Source organism: Podarcis tiliguerta, assembly GCF_965153285.1.
Source record: "Podarcis tiliguerta genome assembly, chromosome: 1".
NCBI classification, from domain to species: domain Eukaryota; kingdom Metazoa; phylum Chordata; class Lepidosauria; order Squamata; family Lacertidae; genus Podarcis; species Podarcis tiliguerta.
The window spans coordinates 17,452,374-17,474,801 of NC_139534.1; the positions used below are offsets into that span (position 1 = coordinate 17,452,374).

A 22,428-nucleotide genomic window follows, 5' to 3' on the forward strand; every position below is an offset into this window, starting at 1 on the left:
TACGGGAGGCGGGTGACGCTGTGGTCTAAACCACTGAGCCTCTTGGGCTTGCTGATCAGAAGGTTGGCGGTTCGAATCCCCGCAACGGAGTGAGCTCCCATTGCTCGATCCCAGCTCCTGCCAACCTAGCAGTCTGAAAGCACACCAAAAAGTTTAAGTAGATAAATAGCTACTGTTCCAGTGAGAAGGTAAACGGCGTTTCCGTGCGCTGCTCTGGTTTCGGTGTTCCGTTGCGCCAGAAGCGGCTTAGTCATGCTGGCCACAAATGCAGACTCCCTCAGCCAGTAAAACGAGATGAGCTCCGCAACCCCAGAGTCATCTGTGACTGGACTTAACTGTCAGGGGTCCTTTACCTTTTTTTAACCAATATCAAAGTTCTAACACAAAGGTGATGCTGAAGTTTAAGCTAACTCTCAGAGACTATAGCCTGCAATGTGAGCCGGCTACATGAATTTGAATTAATGTCTGTGGAATGCTCTCCCTAGGGATGTTCGCCTGGCGCCTTCATTATATATATTTAAGTGCCAGGTGAAAACATTCCTCTTCAACCAGGACTTTGGCTGATTCATATTCTACAGCCTTTTAAATGTGTCTGTGGGAAGTGGGGGGGAGGGGTCATCGTTTTGCTGTTTTGTGTTAATTACCGTATTTTTCGCCCTATAGGAATGAAGGGAAAATGTGTGTGCGTCCTATGGGGCAAATGCAGGCTTTCGCTGAAGCCTGGAGAGCGAGAGGCGTCGGTGCGCACCGACCCCTCTCGCTCTCCAGGCTTCAGGAAGCTATCCACAAGCCTTGCGCGCCCAGGGGGGACTCACAAGGCTTGCGGGTGGCAGCCTGCAGCTCAAAGCATAGGGCGCCCTCCGGAGGACGCCCCGTGCTTCGCGCAGGTGTCCGCAAGCCTTGCGCGCCCTGGGGGAGTTCCTCCCGGGCTCGCAAGGCTTGCTGGCAACAGCCTGTTCTGGGGGCTGGGGTCGGGGGAAGCTCGGGCTTCCTCTGCCCCCAGCTCCCAGCCCCACAAGCAAGCTCCAGGAGCAATGGCGAGGTTGCGCAACCTCGCCTTCGCTCCCGGACCCCCAGCCCCAATGCTAAAAACTAAGCCAGGACAGCGAGCGGGATGGATCCCGCTCGCTGTCCTGGCTTCTTTGCTCTTTGGGGCTCGGGGGGGGGATATATATTTTTTTCTTTATTTCCCCCGCCAAAAAATAAGTGTGTCCTATGCGCCGGTGCGTCCTATAGGGCGAAAAATATGGTATTTACTTGTTTTTATCCTGTATTTTATTGTGTGCGTCACCCTAAATTCTTATGATGGTATACATACATCTAGTTTTTTGTGGTTATTGTGGTTGTTGTTGTTCCCTTGCACTTGGTAATTTTTTAAAAGGACAAAAAGAAGCAACATTAATCAACACATAACATCTCTGAGAAATGACCAGCATGCAGCAAGCTTAACTTCTGTCTGCCACCTGTGGTTGCTTGGTTTTTATTACAGCCAATGATACATCAAACACCATTTCATTAAAAACAAAACAGGAACCAACAGTTGATCTGGACTTTCTAGGATTTAGTCCAGACATTTCCTATAAGCAAAAGTTCATGTTTACCAGACACTATGCGGAGCAGCAATAGAAGTTTCAGAACAGTAGGGGAACTATTCTAAAAAGAAGAAAAGTGGGGGCGGAAACCTTGGGAAAATGAAAATATTTAAAACAAATCAAAGAGTACTTTGAGCCAAATGGAAACTCTCAAACAAATAGTCCCAGGTACAATTATAAACATTGCAACCTTGTCATAAATGCTGGAAAATAAATAAAGCAAGACCAGGCTGTGTGCTCACTGATCAATTAGATACTGGCTTGCAGCAGACTTTATTTTTGCAGACTGTTGAGAGAGGAATTCCTGGGAAGTTTATTACAGAATCCTCCAAAGGGAAAAATCAGTGCTAGCAAACAAGAATGCCCGAAAGTACCAACGCCTGCCAACCCATAATATGCAGGTGCAGGGAGTAGAGAACTTGTTCTAGGCCAGGGGTCACCAATGGGGTGAGTGCTTGCTTTGACAGAGTGTGTCTGGTGCCAGCGACAGTTTCTGCAGTTTGCAAATTTGCCCACAGACCCAGAACGGTTGCTAGCCCCTGTTCTAGGTTGTGCTTTAGGTATGAACAGTCAATAATGAAGGCCAATGGGCCTAGGCCATGCCAAAGAAGAACCCCGTGTACACCCTAAAACACACCCAAGCATCCTCTGCAAATCTGGGAAACTCTGGTCAATTGTTTCCGAACAAGCCAGTATTCAGAAGCCACCTTCCTATCATTCACTACCACAACCTAGCTTGTTTTGAAGCTGCCTGGTAGAGATGCAACAGAAAGGTAGGCTTAACTGTTGCTTCCTGACTTGTTTCCCCCTTGCAAAGTGGCAGGAAAGGGGTCTACATGAAGCTTCCACATAACCTGGCTAATGGGTCTGAATTATAAATCAAAAGCAGTTTTAAGATCAGAAGAAGAAAAGTCCATACCGCAGTGTGGCCACTTGTGTGTTGCCCTAAAAAGAGAACAAAATGGACATAGATTTGTAGTAGGCCTGGGCGATGTATCGATACATCACCCAGGACCAGTTTGAGGGCCAGAGCACAATGGCACCATCACCCAGCAGGTGAAACTGCCGCCGCCACCCGAGTCCCTCCGCCACCAGTGTCCAGAGCAAGGAACGAGCTGCACTGGCCCCAGCACCTCACGGGGCCACAGCCGACACAGCTTGTTTCTCCCTTTGCTTTCCAACATTGCGATGTATTACGACATTTGGCTATGTTGAAAAGTTGTTATCGTCCAGTCCTAATCTTACAGGTGCAAATCCAGCAGTTAAAATACTTTAAATAAAAATACAACACATCTGACCACACCTGTGGTGAGGTGGCCTTTGTCCGTGTGCTACCAACTGTGAATGGAGAACTTCCAAGCCCCCTCCTGCTCTCACCTCCTTATGATTCTGTACATAGCACATAGCACTGTAGAGTTGGAAGGGACCCTGAGGATCATCTAGTCCAACCCCCTGCGATGCAGGAATATGCAGCTGGTCCATACAGGGATCGAACCTGCAACCTTGGCATTATCAGCACCATGGTCTAACCAACTGAGCTATCCAGACTGGGCTTGTACCAGACAAGCCCTCCAAAGATGGGACTTCCTTGTGGAAGGTAGGAAGGCACATGACCACCCTTACCAAGCTCTGATACAATTCACAGCCTTAATTCTAAATCTAATATTGATTTTGCTGGAAATACAATTCTATTTGCGGTGTCTCTGAAGCAGACCCTGAAAGCCATAAGCTTGTTATATCTGAAAACATGGCCTCATAGTCAAATGCACAAATTTAGCTCTCAGTCTTAAAACGTATTAGAGGCTGATTAATTTCAAGAGAACAGGCTTTTGAATATGTGCCCTCAGGTGACAGCTTAAAACAAATGTTAAAATATATACTGCTTTGAAAAGTGCGAGCCTCAAGGAACTAAGACTCTTAATGACATTTGTAAGAATATCTGCCTCAAACCATTTGCTGGTTTTTTTATCAGCTGAATGGGGTTACCAGTTGTGCTCATTTTAGGCAAGCTAAGGAGTTTGGCTTTTGCAAAGGGAGACAACTTGGCCAATAAATGATCTGGTTAGACAATATGAGCACAATCCAGAAACATGTGCAAAAGTCACACTGGGGAGAAGCTTACATTGAAGCGTATAAGCACACACAAGACCAAATTGTAATCATTAGTGGGACTCTGAGTAGATTCAAAGTTTAAACAGGGCACGTTACCAACATTACCACTTCTATGCACAAGGAAGACTGCTTGTGTGAAAGAACTCTCTCGTCGCAGTGTTCCTGCACATGGAATACTGGGAGAAGACCAGGCTATAATATTTTGCCCCAACACTCCAGCTCCCTTCAGCTGACCAGGACGGAAGTTACTCAGTGCACTCACAGGGAGCAGGGATTGCATTCAGACGCCAATCCCCAACCTCCTCCAGACCTTGATCCAGCTCTTCTGTATATTAAAAAGCAGCATCCCTGTTTGCATGGAGAAAAAGAGGCAGGGCTACATGCATACAACTTGGGTAGAAACTCACAGAAGAGCTGGGGACAGGGGGTTGTGATTCAACTCATTCCTCCTCCATATAGATAAGCATCTCCTGATCTAGTTGCCCAAACAGCATACCCTCCAACATTTCTCCAGTAGAAATAGGGATATCCTATTCTATAATAGTAATTTTACTATTTATATCCTGCCCATCTGACTGGGTTGACCCAGCCACTCTGAGCAGCTTCCAACATATTAAAAAAATAATATTAAACATTTAAAGGGTTCCCTATAAAGGGCTGCCTTCACATGGCTTGGGGGTTGGATAACTCCATACCCGCCAACATTTCTCTGAAGAAACTAGAGACATCCTAAGGAAAAGCAGGACATTCTGGGACCAAATCAGAAACTGGGGCAGCTTCTATAAATCCAGGACTATCCCTGGAAATAGGGACACCTGGAGGGTCTGAAACAGGGCACCTTTGTGTCTTTCACATGTGTTGTCAAACATCACTGCTGATGGTGCAATCCTACAACAATGATTGTACCACATGTTCTGTTTACACTGTACCAGCTCTTAAACACATAAATGTGTGCTTTAATCTCATTCTCCAAATAGCATCCAATGCAACGAGCTCTATGCCATTTGTAATTTTTAAAGTTCTTAAGCCACTGCAAAACTTATTCCACTGGTTGCCCATTTGTATTTTGTTTTCAACACAAAGTACTTTCCCATGAATATTTTATGGCTTGATGGCGTATGATGGTCAGTTGCACAATTGTTCAATGTGCCAAGTAGTTTCATTGGAATTCTCATCAATGCATAGATACACATGTCACAAGATCTGCCTCTCTCATGATAGACTTCACAGGTTTTAAGTTCTATACATCCATAAAAATATAATGAGCATAGAAAAGGTGATATATGTCTTTAATCTAGCTTTCAAATTGGGGTTGTTCTAACAGTGGCCAGAAGAAAGCATGAAGTTATGCACAATTAAGCCAGAGTTATTGCAATATAGCTCATGGCACCTTGAGCTGTGACCAGTTTGTCTGGTAAGAAATATTGTTGCCCTTGGTTTCTGTAATATGAATGGCTTCAGCTAACTCAAATTCCCCATTTAGAAACCCCTTACATTAAAGTAAAAGTGAAACTTGTGTTATGGTATTTAAGGTAAAAAGTAAAGGTACCCCTGCCCGTACGGGCCAGTCGTGTCCAACTCTAGGGTTGTGCGCCCATCTCACTTAAGAGGCCGGGGGCCAGCGCTGTCCGGAGACACTTCCCGGTCACGTGGTCAGCGTGACGAAGCTGCTCTGGCGAGCCAGCACCAGCGCAGCACACGGAAACGCCGTTTACCTTCCCGCTATAAAGCGGTACCTATTTATCTACTTGCACTTAGGGGTGCTTTCGAACTGCTAGGTGGGCAGGAGCTGGGACCGAAAGACGGGAGCTCACCCCGCCGCGGGGATTCAAACCGCCGACCATGCGATCAGCAAGCCCTAGGCGCTGAGGTTTTACCCACAGCGCCACCCGCGTCCCATGGTATTTAAAACACCCCAATTTATGAATGGGATTTTCTAGCCTTTAGTAAACTGTAGTCTAATTATCTCTCAATATTATCTGTTCCTAGGACATTTTTCAAAATAATGATTTTTTAAAATTTAAACATAATTTGAAGCAGTGAGAGTAGAATAGTAAAACCTAAATAGCGCTCTTCAGAACTTAAACCAAATTAGCTGTGCTAAACGAAATTAGCAGAACTTAAACCAAATTCAAAGTGTTGATGCTGACCTTTAAAGCCTTAAACGGCCTCAGCCCAGTATACCTGAAGGAGTGTCTCCACCCCCATCGTTCAAGCCCAGACACTGGAGCCTCCTCACCAATTATCACCATCATCATCATCATCATCACCATCATCATTTATACCCCGCCCATCTGGCTGGGTTTCCCCGGCCACTTTGGGCAGCTCCCAACAGAATATTATTAATAATAAAGCAACAAAACATTAAAAAACCTCCCTAAACAGGGCTGCCTTCAGATGTCTTCTAAAAGTCAGATAGTTGTTTATCTCCTTGCCATGTGATGGGAGGGCGTTCCACAGGGAGGGTGGCACTACCGAGAAGGCCCTCTGCCTGGTTCCCTGCAACCTCACTTCTCACAGTGAGGGAAGTGCCAGAAGACCCTCGGAGCTGGACCTCAGTGTCCGGGCTGAATGATGGGGGTGGAGACGCTCCTTCAGGTATACTGGGCTGAGGCCGTTTAGGGCTTTACTAATCCGCTTCCTTGCTATTGCCTTACTGTATCACCTTTGGCCTGCCCTCTCTGAGTAAGAAAGGAGTGAAGGGAACGAGGATATTAAGCAGAAGCAGTAACCTCTGCTGATTCTTCACATGAAAAAGAAAACTAACCCAAGGTAACAGCAAAGCACCATGTTGTGTCATGTTCTACAGAACAGAAGAATTCGGAAGGAAATAGTTGAGTTGTTCAGTTACAGAAGGCCATTATAAACAGTGGGGGAAATGTGAACTCCTAAAACAAACAAACAAAAAAGGATCGTGTTGCTTTGTATCACAGAGGACAATGTCAGATCAGGGGACCTTCCTATATAGGTATTGGAGATTTCCTGTTCACCAGTCTGCTACCCGGTCATTAAAGAGGCTATAATTAAATATGTTTACTCATCTTCCCCCCAAAAATTACGAGGGAGTGGCAGGAAAGGAAGAGACGCTGGGAAAGATGCCATTATAGTTTCAACCTTTCTGATGCTTTCCATAGAACTGTTGGGTAGATCTGGACACTTTGCTAGGCCAGAATTCAATGAAAGTAAGCCAAACTCATGAGCTTGGAACTGAGGAATTCCAAGGAACCACTGAAATAGCAAAATTTCAACCATGATTCAAGTCTTAGGGATAACTAAACGGAAACTAAAGTTTATACAAGAAATGCACAATTCATACTCATTTGTTGTTGGAGATTCAAACATCTGCCCTCATACTAAAGAACTAATGGGAGGTAGTGTTTATAGCAAAGCTGGAAAGGGGCTGGAAAGCGGTTATTTAAACCTCCAGTTAGCTACTAAAACTGAATTACTGTGCTGCGAAACAATGCATGTCTAATAAGTGTGTCATCAACATGAAAGTTTAGAAAGCTGTGCGGTTTATAGTGTCAGGCTAGGACTGGGTGGAAGAAACTCGGGTTTAAATCCTCACTTGGCCATCAAGCGGGCTAGTGACCGTGGCTAATTAACTTATCTCTCAACCTAACCTAACTCTCAGGATTGTTGTGAACATTAAACGAAGGAAAGAACCCATGGATTAAAAGCTGAGACAGAAATTTAATAAATAAAACTTGTAAGCCACAATAAACATTAGGAAGAACTTCCTGACAGTAAGAGCTGTTCGACAGTGGAATTTGCTGCCAAGGAGTGTGGTGGAGTCTCCTTCTTTGGAGGTCTTTAAGCAGAGGCTTGACAACCATATGTCAGGAGTGCTCTGATGGTGTTTCCTGCTTGGCAGGGGGTTGGACTCGATGGCCCTTGTGGTCTCTTCCAGCTCTATGATTCTATGATTCTACTCTATGATTCTATAATATGATATTTCAGGGCTGTCACATTGTATTTTGTCACCGGCAATATATGATTTCCTATCTATGCCCTACAAAGAGGAAGAGCACTAAGACCCCCCCATAGTTCTTCCTGAACTTAAGTTTCCTGTTGAATAGTGCCTGTGACAGCCCACCTTCCACTGTACTTGGTGCCATTTTGTCTTTAAAATCTTTTTGCTGGGCGAGCACTCAAGTCACTGTACTGCTCAAAAGCAACAGTGCTTGCACATACAACTTGGTAGGCGGGATGGATTGCAGAACACCTGCAAGACTACCTTCCTCCTCACCCATAACAACACACACTCCATGCCATTAAATATTTTATTTCTTGTTTCCTTAATATTACATTTGCTTGGAGCATGTGCTTGGCATTTTATTAAAGCTTCCGTGTCTATGTCATGGCTTTAAAAGCAAGCTATTCCCGTTGCAAGGCATTCCCACCCCATAATATGCAGAGAGCATTACTCTACTTCCAGCTGATCAGGGCTAGAGCACTGCAGAGGCAGTCCCGGCCGTTGTTTGTCACGCATCTCCAAAAAACCTCAGGTTGTAAGGTTGGGTTAACCAGTGTGTTCAGTTTCAGTTTCTTAAAACAGGAGCAAAAATGTGTTGTGCGCTGCAGGGGCTAGCAGAGGGGATTGCTCTTTCAAAAGAGGTTTACGGATTAATAGGCGTTGACGTGCTTTAGGTTCATCTAATGTTTCTGTTCGCCAAATGTCTCCATCTGGTGAAGCAGCCACTCGCATCACAAAGGCAGGATGGAACAGAACATTGGTTTCTGTCCGAAAGATCATAAATCCCAGTGACGCGCCAGAAGTCTTTGCAGTGGAAATATACTGATAAGCCGAGCCAATGACAGCGAATGGGCCTCCATGGTTGCTGTCACTGAGCAAGAAAATGTTTGGAAAAAAGAAGCATACACACCCAAAGCAACACAGAGTGAAAATAAGTGTGAGCATTTGTGTGTCCCGAAAAGGCCCCTTCTCAGTGCTGATGTTTAACTATATTCAGCAACAAAAAGACAGTCTCGGTGTGGACTACTGTGAAAATAAATATTTTCATATGGGTGTCTTTTCTCATTAATTACAAAAAAGAGGGCTGAACACATCCATCAACTGGCCTGATCTGATTTAAACATACACACACACTTCTTCTTTTTTTTAATTTTTATTAAGGGTTTTCTTGTTTTACAGAAGTAAGTGTAATGCCTCGTTGTTGTTTTTCCATGTAATATTTTTACAAATCCATTTCATTTGTTGAGGCATTAGGGGGAGAAGAAAAGAAAAAAGAAAAGGGGGGGTGGAGAGAGGGAAAATGGAAGGGGGTGGGGTCGGGTGGCGGTGTTTCTATTATGTTTAATGTATGTAGAGTTTGGGGTCAGCGTTGTTTGTGTTGTTCACTTGTGTTCCTTTGGTGGTGAGAGAGGTTGGGGTTGGCCTAGGGTGTGATTGTTTGCTTGTGATTGGCTGTGGTGATCTTTGTTTTTGTGTGTGAGTGAGGTGGGTGGGTGTTTTGGATCAGGTTAGCCATATTGATTTGTATGTTGTTGGTGGATTATTGTCATTGTCCTGTTGGGCTGTGTATGTGATAAAGGGGAGCCATACCGGGGTGAAGGTGTCTTCTTCTGTTTGTCCCCGTGTCAGTTTCAGTTTATTAGTTAATTTTTCTAGTAGGGCTGTTTCCCATACTATTTGGTACCATTGGTCCATACTTACTCCTGACAGGTCTCTCCAGTGTCTGGCTATGATGCTTCTGGCTGCCTGATTAAACTCAAGCCATCCTTCTTTTTATAATCAGCGCCAGCTCTGCTGCCTGCTTCCTACTTTTGCATTTCCTTTTGACTTCTCATTCCAGAGGGTGAATCTACACTGACAACACATCGCGGTACAAGGACAGGCCAGCCAGGAGGATAACAACGTCAGTGAGGAATTTTGCAGCAGACAAAAAGAATACATCTCCTAGAATAAACGAACTCCTTGGTGATGGAAATGAATTTGTTTTTGAGACTGGAGATGCCTTTGTCAATGGGGTGAAACAAGAAAAACTAAAAATCTAATTCAGTGTGTGTGGAAATGTCCGCTACAGAGTGCCTTATAAGAGAAATTACTTGCGTAGTTGGATATGAAAATATGCCGTCTGCAAAAGAAAAACTGGTCAAGTTGTTAAGTATATGCATATACTTTTGGGGTGTCAGCTTTATATGCTCTCAACAAGTATATCATTTAGATATAATTGGCTCAATTCTTTTAATCATGAGTGGAAATCATGGTGGGCAGCTCTCAAAAATCTGTTCCAAAGGACTGGGAGACCCTCCAAAACAGCATGGAAGACTTGGGGGAGCAGGTTTGCAATCAGAAAAACACCTCCCTTTATCATACATTAGCAGATGCCTCCACTGGATTAAAAGCTATTACCCAAGCAGAGCAGCAGCACTGTATTTCACACATCAGAGTTTTATTGGGCCTTCCGAATCGGGGGGGGGGGCACCTAAACAACAAATCTTCACTTTTTGATTAGTTCCACCCCCACTGTTCAGCCCAGTCACTGGTTCCAGCTCCAAGGGCCTTCTGGAGGTTCCCTTAGTGCAAGAAGTGAGGTTACAGGGAACCAGACAGAGGGCCTTCTCGGTAGTGGCGCCCACCCTGTGGAATGCCCTCCCACCAGATGTCAAGGAAATAAACAACTATCTGACTTCTAGAAGACATCTGAAGGCAGCCCTGTATCGGGAGGTTTTCAATGTTTGTCATTTTATTATATTTTTATATGTGCTGGAAGCTGCGCAAAGAGGCTGGGGAAACCCAGCCAGATGGGTGGGGTATTATTATTATTAGTAGTAGTAGTATTACTACTACTAGTAGTAGTAGTAATGTGGACTTAAGCAGCTTTCTAATCGGATCAGGTGAATGTGAGGTGTTGTTTCAGCAGCAACACCATAAGTGCCAGGTCAGAACGGATAATTTTTTCTATAAGGCATCATTCTGACAACATGCTACAATCCTATCTTCCACCCTTTTTATTGTCAATTTCAATGGGACATAAGCACATTGCACTTTCTCAGATTTCACATTCTGGTTCTAAGATGAAAATGCACTCATAGGTTAGAGTTGCATTTGAAAGATTGCAATAACACACCCTTACATGTAGTTGTGTGTCTACATGGTAATTGTCAAACATGTTGGGAAAAGATTGGTTTATATCTCTGTATACTTCAACCCTGACCATTGGCCATTCTAAGCAGGGCGCTGAGGGTCCAAACACACGAGAAGAACCACAGGTTCTCCAGACCTGTCATAGGTGATGCTTCAAGCAACTCTTCTGATCCCAGACAATAAGCAGAGCGTTTATAAATGTTAGCAATAATTTTGGAGTGCATAAATATCAGGGTAAAAAAGAACCCATCACATAATGTAGCTGCTACGTTTGTATTGTACAGGTGTCGAGTTAAAAATACAAATAACGATCAGGGCTCTGTTAATCCATTAAAGTTCTCAATTCAGAAGACATTTCAGAGGCTGAACAAAGCCTTTGGAATTGAGCATAAGGTGTTGAACTTTCCCCAATCTTTCCACTCAATCAGAGCTACAAGCGTAAGTGTATTAAAAGGGAGCTTATGTGAAAGCTTTTTCCCCCTTTTTAATCTTGTCTGACCTGAAATGGAAAGCCTCTAGAATTTCTCCAATCCCAGCAGGTTTTACTATAAGCTCCAATCCTATCTAAATTGTCAAATATAGTCCTTATAATAAAAAAAAACATGTTATTGAAAAGCTGCTTTGTATTTATTTGTGAAAAAATGACAATCAGATTAACCATGATAGAAACAAAGAGGTCTTAAATTTTTTCACCACAATTGTTCTCAGTATTTAAGAAGAGGGTTTTTTTAAAAAAAATCTATATCCCAAAGTGCAGCACAAAAATAGGATAAAATGCATGGAAGCAGTGTGTGCTTACTTTGGTTCTTAACTTTGTGCTACCATTATTCAAAATTAGGCAGAAATTCTTAAATAATCATATCAATATAGCCATTGATTTTTGACAGCAGTTGCTACTCCCCAGGCAAAATTTACATCACCAAAATTCACATCATCAAATATGCCGGCCTATTTTTGAAGGGTTTCATTAATAGAATGTTTTACCCCCCAAAAAGGGACCACATTCCAACACAGAGTTCAAGTTCCAGGTAAGTGTGCACAGGATTACAGCCTGAAACTATGAATCAAGATGGCCTTAAGAGTGTCTCAGCCCTCCATCTGAAATATAAAGAGGGTGGCCTACCTTACAGAATTGTTGTCATGCTTACAGTAAGAGAATGTAAGCGAAGCACATATATTTTGAAAGTGCTATCTATACAAATGCTAAATTATTCTTGAGATAAACCTTCAACTCACAACCCTCTTTCTTCCTCACTTATCTATTTGGATCATTTATTTATTGCCCTTTGTACAAACCACAGGGCGTCAAATAATATAAAATAATAATAATTAAAATCCATAAAAATCACACAGTCTTTAAAATACACAGCCCTGATATAAATGTTGGGCCATTTCTAAGAGTCGTTGTGTGAGAAAGGCAATATGACTCATAAGCTACTCCTGAGTCTTCCTACTCAAAAGTGGTGGTTTTTGTGAGTGTGTTTTTAATGTAGCCGAGACAACATACCCACACAGAGAAAATTTCTGCAGAAATATAGAGTCAATTTACCATCTATTTTATAATTTCACCCAGCACCCCACACAAATTTGACAGCACAGAGTATTGAGGGGGCACCTGCTTTGAATGTGTAATAAAAAAACAAAACAAATTACTGTTCTGTGTTTGCTGAGTAAATCTTGCTTTTCAAAATGCACTACCATCCTCACGACATTCAGAAGCATTCTGAAATAACCTGTAGATAGACTGTAGATGCACGCTTGTGAAAGAAAAATCTTACAATGTTATCATTTGCCTTGTAACGCAGTAAGAGCTAGAAAAAGTACCTGTCTGAATGACCTCAAGGTGAAACAGTCTAACCAGAGGAGCTCCAAGTAAAGTGAGTGAGCAAATTAAATTAAAACACACACAAAAGGAGCGACAAGTGCAAATAGGAATTATCGGTTGGTATCTTTCCAGTCTCCTACAGGCCCTTGTGGAAATTCACAAACCAGTTCATGTCAAGTCACAGTAAAAGAAGAAATAATGCAAATAGTTGATGGCTGCTGAATTTCACTTCCAGGAGCTTAACATATTAGGACAATACATATTGCAAATTGCAAGATCATTTCATGTGGTTGACTCCATTTTCCTGCTACATGTTTTTTTGTGGTGTTCATGAGGAGAAAGAGTGAGACTTATATGTGCTTCATGGATTACTGTTTTAGCAGAATCACAAAGAGCATGTCATGTTGAAATAGTAATGCGTAGAATAGCTCTAATAAGCAACCAAAATAATAGGCAACCAAAACAATAACAAAAGAGCTCTTTTTCTAGTTGAAGAGTTTCACTGCAAATGAACCACATAAAGTCGTACCTTGGATCCCGAACGCCTTGGTACTCAAACATTTTGGTTCCTGAACACCGCAAAGTGGAAGCGAGTGTTCCAGTTTGTGAACATTCTTTGGAACCCAAACGTCCGACAGGGCTTCCACGACTTCCAATTGGCTGCAGGAGCTTCCTGCAGCCAATTGGAAGCCGCGCTTTGGTTTTCAAACATTTTGGAAGTCGAATGGACTTCCGGAATGGATTCCGTTCGACTTCCAAGGTACGACTGTACTTGTACCAACAAAATTTCAACCAGGAAAATATTGAAACCTGTCCCAACTCAGAGCCACAAACCATCAAAACAATAAATGCAAGAACTTCCAAAAAGAGTTTTATACATCCATGTAGTATCCTCCTCAGGGTTTGTGTTTTACAATCAGGGACAACCTCTCTAAATGATGGGTTCAGACCAGCCATGTATACAATGCCAGAAAAGTTACTAACATGCTAAGATCACTCCGCCCATCTTCCAACAGCCTGTCCACTTGCCTAGATGGAATTCCATGCAATTGTCACCTGCATGGAATTCTTCATCACCTGCGGCAACCCGTTACATAGCAAGTATGAGTTAGACTAGAGTGAAATTAAGTCTGTCCACAGTAGCCTTCCCCAGGCTGCTGCCCTCAAGTTATCTGACTACAGTTAACATCAGCCCTAACCATTATGGCCAGGGATGATGCAAGCTGCTATCCTACAGCACCTGGAGGGGGAAAGATACAACTCCTTATATCCGGCTGGCACCTCAAGCCAATGAAGTTCAGTTCTCCCTGAGATGCCAACACTGTGCCTGGGCTGAACCACTGCAGGCTGCCACTCTTATGACAGAATGCTCCTCCATACAAAAACATTTGCTACACACACCGGAACTAGCTTATCGCACTAGGCTAGAATCCTATGAGGTGGTTAGGTAGGGCAGGAATCAACAGTCTACCAATAGTAGTGAGAAGGACTAAGGAAGAAACTCTATGAAGCACAAATGGACAATTCAACAGCAATCTGTTTGCCGGCACAGGGTTCAGTGGCTTCCACACACTCCATGTAGGGAAAGGGCCGAGTTGTGGGGCCCCAGTAGACCGTGCCCAGCTGGTTCTGTCATAAGAATGGTGGGGTTAAGGAGGCCCTCTCAGAATGCTACACCAGCTGACCAAAAAGCTATTGGATCCAGTGGTCTGTTTGATATTCCTTCATACGGAACTGAGACACGTGCCAAAAAAGGAAAAGGAAACTTTAAAGTCTCTTCAGAATAAAGCAAGTAGGAAAGTTTGGGTTCATTAAATCTATGTTCTCACTTCTTCCCACTAAAGAGTCTGACTGAAAAGAAGTGTGTGGGGGGGGTGTCATTCAGGCACCAGGCCCATTGGCAGACCAACTCTGAGTTATAGTGATGTCTGCCAACGTGACATGAAAGCTGGCGACATCAGGCCCACCATCTGGGAATCCCTTGCAGACAACCTTGATACAGTCAGGTTGTGAATCCACAGCAGTGGCCAGAGGAGGAATGACCACTGGGAGGAACACAGAGAGAAGAAGCAACATGGTGCATCTACACCATGGTGCCTCTTCATCTGCCCCAGCTGCAATAGAACATGTCTCTCCCATATCGATCTCTATAGGTCACAGAAGATGCTGTAACTCTCCAACAGTTTGACTTTATCACCAATGGCACACTCTTCCATCGCCTCTCGAGACAGACAGATGCCAACATATTTTCTGGGCCACCTCAATTTTTCATTTGTGTGTTTATTGATAATGGCCACATAAGGTTTCCTAAAATTAATACTCAAGTCAGCATAAAAGTAAAGGAGATCACCCCCCCCCAAAAAGTAAAACCTACGAAACAAATGGGATCAAATACATAGGCTATATTCCATACCTATCAATGTCAAGTTATAAATAGAAATGACTGAGTTTAATCAAAGAAAGGTTAGCACTTCTGGAAGGGCATCTCACTGCCTCCGCTGGTCCCACTGGTACAGAACATTTGGCTGCTGCCCAGCAATTTTACACTTCTAATTCTGTAGCCCTTTTGCCAGGGCTCAGAATGCTGTTGTGTCTGAATTTTGAGACCTGGGACCAACGGCTGATAAGACGTACTGCTGAACCTAGAGTTCTTTCCTGATTGCATTCCACCAAGACAGACAGGACTGACTAATCCATACGGAAACCTGATAAACCTGCGAGAAGCATCAACCTTCAGTAAAATGCCAGTTCATCATCTTCTGGACTTCTTTTTTTAAAATCCCCATCTCTAATTAAAAGAAGATTTAACTCAATTACTGAAAAACTCAATTACTAAGACTGTGGTGACTCAATAATTTTCTTCTTAGCATGGACTGTTGTCCAGTAAAGATACTGTATTTTTTGCTCTATAAGACTCACTTTTCCCCTCCTAAAAAGTAGGGGGAGATGGTTGTGCATCTTATGGAGTGAATGCAGGCTGCGCAGCTATCCCAGAAGCCAGAACAGCAAGAGGGATTGCTGCTTTCACTGCGCAGCGATCCCTCTTGCTGTTCTGGCTTCTGAGATTCAGAATTTTTTTTTTTCTTGTTTTCCTCCTCCAAAAACTAGGTGCATCTTGTGGTCTGGTGCGTCTTATAGAGCGAAAAATACGGTATATTGCAGGAGAGGGAGAAGTGAAACAGTAGTGGGTGCCTTAAATGTTAAGCACAGAGGATATCTTCACAATGAAAACAGGGGAGTCCCTGCAGATGTATCCCAGTACAATACATGTGCATGTGTCACCAGCATAACATTTAGGTGCACACACAGCAGGTAACTCCACAAGACAGAAGAATATGTGCTCGGCCACAGCGAGGTTGAGTGAGGCAGCTTCCTATAGGTGGTGTTCAGCTAAATTTTATTCAGAGCAGATCCACTGAAATTAATGAGCATGACTAAGTTGGGTCCTTTAATTTCAACAGGTCTATTCTGAGTAAAACTTAGTTGAATACCACCTGTTGTTGCAAGTCAGGGCACATACATTTCCCAAATCAACACTTTTGGCAGCTCCCCTGCTGCCTCCCACGCCATCTTAACACGCTGTTCTGCAGGGGCCCACAACTTTCTGGACTTGATTTTTAAGGGGCAACCGGCGGGGGGGGGGCTGCAGTTGTGAAAACAAATCAGCAAAAAACTTCTCCCGACTTCTTTCATTAGTGGTTGCATCCGGTGAATCAAAAGTCCTCCTATGGAATGGTACCAGTTGGGTTCCATCCACTGTCAACAGTCAATGGAAAACCTTAATACTTAAGCTGCCACTTTCCCACTGTAATCAAAACGCAATACATATATTTCCTGTTGACTATCACCCTACAGACCCTCTTGGGTGTTAAGAACAGCAAAGGGTACCTTTGGTGCTTCCGACGCCCACAGAAGTGTTGGGTCTGGTGGCAAAGGAGGGGGCCTTATCTGCAGGAGCACCTCAGCTCTGGAACTCTTTCCACACAGATTTGCATCTAGCATCTTCGTTGCACAAATGCACCTCTTGACCCACACCTTTTGCAGTTACGGTATTTAGTTTTGTAATATGCACCTCCTTTGCTGAATCTATACTGCTCTGTTTTTTTATTGGCACAGTTTTACCTTTTTATTTGATGATTATTTTACCCACAGCGGGTGGCGTTGTGGGTAAAAGCCTCAGCGCCTAGGGCTTGCCCACCGAAAGGTCGGCGGTTCGAATCCCCGCGGTGGGGTGCACTCCCGTTGTTCGGTCCCAGCGCCTGCCAACCTAGCAGTTCGAAAGCACCCCTGGGTGCAAGTAGATAAATAGGGACCGCTTACTAGCGGGAAGGTAAATGGCGTTTCCGTGTGCGGCTCTGGCTCGCCAGAGCAGCGATGTCACGCTGGCCACGTGACCCGGAAGTGTCTCCGGACAGCGCTGGCCCCCGTCCTCTTGAGTGAGATGGGCGCACAACCCTAGAGTCTGTCAAGACTGGCCCATACGGGCAGGGGTACCTTTACCTTTACCTTATACTTGTCTTTATAATTGCATATTGTATTGTTATAACCTGCCCTGGGGCAGTGCGGCGAAGGACAGGTAGGAAGCCTGATAAACAAATAGATAAAATATCAACAGGTTATAGTGCAAAGCCAGCTGCTAGTGCCTTTTAAGGAACAAGCTCCTTTACCCATAAAAGAATCATGAAAATGCTCGTGCTGGTTGGATCTGATGAAAAGGGAATAAGCTCGTGTCACTAACATTCATAATATCCCACTGCCACTTTAACCGAGAAGCAACTAATGACGGTAGGAAAATAAGCTTTCGAAGGAAGGGGATAAAATCTATTGTAGTTAACTGAGCAAATGGAAGATTTACAATGGATTTCTCTCTTTCATATCATTTCTCGGAAGGTTAAGCTATTAACTTTCCTGTGGAGAAGAGCAACCAGTTTTTTTGTCTATTTCTGTCACATCAGAGAATGCTTCTCTTTAATGATGGTGAAGAGTTGGAAGCATATTGTACACAACATCAACCCCTACCAGTTGAGTTAAATGCCTACAGGAAGATATAGAAGAGAATGGAAGAGACAAATCTGCAACATTACCTTTAAAAATACACATCAGCATGTAACTAGTTCTAGTAAAACAAAAACAAAAACCCTATGGCAGATGCCCTTGTCCTTCATTTTTGTTAAAGTATCATTTGTCAAACAGTTTGAGGGTTGATAATTATGCTTATTTTGTGGTAAGGAAACAATCGATTATCCTTCGCACCACAAGAATTAACTTATTTTACACAAACTCTGATGGTCCCCCCGCCTTTCTATTTTTGTGAACTAGGAAGTAAACAATTTCCCTTGGCCTAATAGCATCGCTGTCAAACAGCTCTCCAGTGTTGGATGGAAAAAATTTACATCTGAACTGCTGCATTATCCTGGCATATCAAACTCTCTTATGCGTAAGGCAAGCTGCACGTAATGTATGCAACTTGCAGAAACAAAGAAAAAAACAGATCCAAGTGCCTTAGTCTGACTGTAAATCAAGCTCATTCTTTGAAAATCAGAAGACCAGCACATGATGCTGAGAGGTAGAAAAACCATCTTTTTCATCCAAATGCTTCTTATTGAACATTTCACTACTTGAGTGAAGTTAACTTCATATTCCCTCAGTCCATTTAGACAGCAAAAGCAAAAGCTTTTACCCTATAGGGTAAAAAGGTAAAGGACCCCTGGACAGTTAAGTCCAGTCGAAATCGACCATAGGGTGCAGTGCTCATCTTGCTTTTCAGGCCAAGGGAGCTGGCGTTTGTCTGCAGGCAGCTTTTTCAGGTCATGTGGCCAACATGACTAAACTGCGTCTGGCGCAACGGGACAACGGGACCGAAGCCAGAGTGCACGGAAACACCATTTACCTTCCTGCCGCAACAATACCTATTTATCTACTCGCACTGCTAGGTTGGCAGGAGCTGGGACACAGCAACAGGAATTCACCCTGTCATGCAGATTCAGACTGCCGACCTTACAAATGGCAAGCCCAAGAGGCTCAGTGGTTTAGACCATAGCGCCACCTATAGGGCAAATGCAGAGGATGACAAGTGTGGGGAAGGAATCACACTTTTTAAAAGTATAAAAGTATAAAGTATAAAAGTGTGAACAGTTATATGAGTGAGCATTTCAAATATTCAAATAAATGAATACTGCTCAGTAATGTTTGCAAAAGCCTTGTAATGTAAGTCAGTAGCATTATCAACCCCACCACACCCATACTGAATATAGAGAGGTTGAGGGTGAAAGGACTGGAGTTGAAGGCCACGTAGCTCACAGAGAATTCGCAATGCCCAGCCACTATGTTATTGTGCAGTTGGCATGGGATGTGTCCCCTTGGGCAAGGGGAATGAGAAGTCCACAGCTTTCTTAGAAGGTAAGCACCCTGCGGAGCTTTGTGTGGAATCCCACAAGAACTTTCCAGAGAGCCCCCTTGCAAATACCAGCACAACCAGTGAAGCACGACACTAGTTATATCTGCGGATCAGTTAGCTAAGGAAAGTACAGCATTTTCCCAGGTACCATAGATATGCTTCCAACAGCATTGTTACGGAAAGGCAAATCTCAAGGAAAGACACTCAGACAATGCATGACAAATGAACAGTTGCGTATCTATTGTGCTAACCATTTATGCAAAAGCATCCTCAGAAAATTGCTTCAACTACACACGGCTGTCAACCTAACCTGATATCGTATAGCCAACAACCAGGTAAGATGCACTGTCAAGTCTTGTTAAATCGTTTTGAGACTTCTTTGTACAAAGTGACTAACCAGTGTAAATAATAATAAATAGGAAGTAGTAGTAGTGATAGTCATTAAATGTGTAGGTAGAGTGCAAAGGTCAGCATGGGTCAAAATTTATTAGCCACCAGCCATTGATCATGAGATGCTGGTTTCTAAAGTTGTTCACAGCATAAACAGAACCTGGGGCATGTTGCTGAAGTGGTTGAGTGGAGCAGAAGTGGAATCTATCCTGTTTGCATCATCGCAAAGGTCAGCTAAACCAGACAGTAAAGTACTAGCTGGTCCCCATCTTTCCAGTAAAGGTACTAAGTAGTTACAATGGAACAGATCAGCTTGCTCCACTCTGGCACTGCAGCTGCATCAGTTTAAGCTACTACGAACTTTAGGGTGTAAAAGAGGAGTAGCTCTGTACACTGATTCATATCTTGCGTACGTGGACTCAGGATTATAAGCTAAGCACTCTACAGTATAGATACACAAGATAAGTAAACCCTGGTTCTGAAACTACAAGAACATAGCTTTTGGACAAGAGTAAACAGAACACTACCGTTAACAAATAGCATTGTAAAAAATATATATGTTCCTGTGATTTTGAAGTTATTTCCATGGCTCCCTGCCCCCCCCCCCCCGAAGCATGCCAAGTTAAAGCTACAAGAAAGCTAAAACTTCATCCTATTTCCACAGAAATGAGCCAACCCTTTGAACTTCTAAGCGGTATTGCAACCAAGCGTATTTAAGAATAGAAAGAGCTTGAGCGCAACGTATTTTCTGCAATCAAGAAGATTGCTTTTCCGTAGATATCAGATCAGGACAAACCCAAAGCTTTGATAACGTGGAGCATGTTTTTACACGAATCACTGGAAAACCTTGTACTGTGTTATCTTTAACTAACCGTTCCCATTTGTTTAAAGAAAGACAAACCTTCAGAGGAGCATGCCAGCTAACAACTGGAACGAAAGCTCTTTGCTTACCAATGTGATAAAGTCCTATCCAGTCTGTGGGATCCACTTCTTCTTTAATATCCCAGAAAATGATGAGGTTCTGAGACTGCCCTAGGGTGTATTCATACATGCTTGCAGTCAAACTAGAGCGGCTGTCAGATGTCACTAGATCAGTGTCACTATTAGCACGCTGAAGGTTCATGTTCTCAGGCATGGTGCCCTGAGATGCCAGACTCTGGAGGTTCTCAGGGCTCAGTGTGTATCGCAACTGGGGATTCCTCCGTCGCACAAAAAGCAGATGTTCCCTGGCTGAGCTGGTCATCTTGAGCTTGTTTTCACAGGAGAGGTTTCACATAGAGAGCTGTAAAGAAGAAAACGCAAACGTCAACATACAAACTCTCTTGTACATCTGCTGAGATCAGAAACTTGACTAGGAGAGCTAAACTGTTTGGTTGTTGTTCTTGTTTTTTAAAGGCTGTGGAGAGAAGCTTTCACCGTTAATACCCCAAAATGGCTTTTCACAAAGAAAACACATATTTTCCAAATAAATTTCTGCTCACATTTTGGCGTACCTACTTTACCCAAGCTCACCAGGCCAGTTAAATCACTCAAAATTATCCTCTTTACTTAGTCCTTAAAACTGCTAATTGTCAACACTATGTTTCCCATAAAGGTCAATTAAAGTCACTAGTAGAATCCATAGGAATCTTGTAAGCTGGCTTTCAGTCCAGCAGTGAATGCAGTGACCAGTATCCAGTGCAGCAAATGGGTGGGGAAGTGGTTTGAGAAGGTGCATTTCAAAATAGGAAAAACAGAAGGTCCCAAAACAGCGTGGAAATCCCAGCTTTAACCATGTTCAGAAAGTGTTCCATCACCTATTGAGTTTATGCCTTGCTGATTTTTCCTGGGAAGAAGCTACTTTTATCACGCCTTAATTTCCCCCCAAAAGAAGCTATACGGTATTCACATGCAGTGGCGTAGCGTGGGTTGTCAGCACCCGGGGCAAGGCAAGTAATTTGCGCCCCCTAACCTGTGGATTTGCGCCCCCTAACCCTATCCCCCAGATGTTGCGCCCGGTGCGGCCGGCCCCCCCCTGCACCCCCCACGCTACGCCACTGTTCACATGCACATACAAGGCTGGTATCTGCAGGCAGCAGAATGAGTAGCCAGAGTACTGAGGGGGCAGAATAGGCTGGTAAAATGAATGGCAAACAGCTGGCGCAAAATCTCTCCCCCTGCTGCGTTAATCCCACCTTGCACACAGGAAATTATGTTAGCATTTTGACATCAGTATTGAGACTACAGCTGCTGCATAAGAAAACGCAGTTGTTTAATCCCACAAAATAACTGCTAGGTTTTCCCATAGGCCCTGCCAGTTGAAGGAGTCAAAGGCGTATGAAAGATCAACAGCTATGATATACAGATCAACCACAACCAGTGCTGTTTTTCTAAAAAAGAGGGGCTGGAGCTCACCATGATCTTCTCCCTTTTTCTCTTAAAATAGCAATGGAACCCACCTGAGAGGTGCTGAGCTGAGCTCCTCCTGTGAGCTGGGGGTGGGGGGAGCCCTGACCACAACTTATTATTTTGAACCAAATGCAACCAACTCATTTCCACCATAGCCACAGCCTTGGATTCAAACAGAAATCAAACACTGTGCTCTGCCCCTCTCTCCAGCTTGCTCCTTTCCCTCTAATTCACCCCACAGCCCCCAAACTCTACCTCAAAATCTGCCTCTGTGATTCTAATTATCTCTGAGCTGAGAGAAGAAGAAGAAGAAGAAGAAGAAGAGGAGGAGGAGGAGTTCAGATTTGATATCCCGCCTTTCACTCCCTTTAAGGAGTCTCAAAGCGGCTAACAATCTCCTTTTCCTTCCTCCCCCACAACAAACACTCTGTGAGGTGAGTGGGGCTGAGAGACTTCAGAGAAGTGTGACTGGCCCAAGGTCACCCAGCAGCTGCATGTGGAGAAGCGGAGACGCGAACCCGGTCCCCCAGATTACAAGTCTACCACTCTTAACCACTACACCACACTGGCTCTCCAGTGGGGGGGGGGAGAGGGTCTCCACCCATTTGTTCTC

At 43.8% G+C, this 22,428-nt stretch overlaps 1 protein-coding gene across 4 annotated transcripts in view; it reads right to left on the minus strand.

Moving 5' to 3' along the window:
- The window catches only part of HECW2 (HECT, C2 and WW domain containing E3 ubiquitin protein ligase 2), a 199,516-nt gene that overhangs the window by 125,034 nt on the left and 52,054 nt on the right, over window positions 1-22,428 (minus strand). For all 4 annotated transcript variants that reach the window (XM_083405479.1, XM_083405480.1, XM_083405483.1 and 1 more), the window contains exon 2: window positions 20,379-20,709. In XM_083405479.1, coding sequence (XP_083261605.1) covers window positions 20,379-20,670 — 292 coding nt within the window. In that variant the 5' untranslated portion in view covers window positions 20,671-20,709. The remainder of the gene's footprint in view (window positions 1-20,378; window positions 20,710-22,428) is intronic.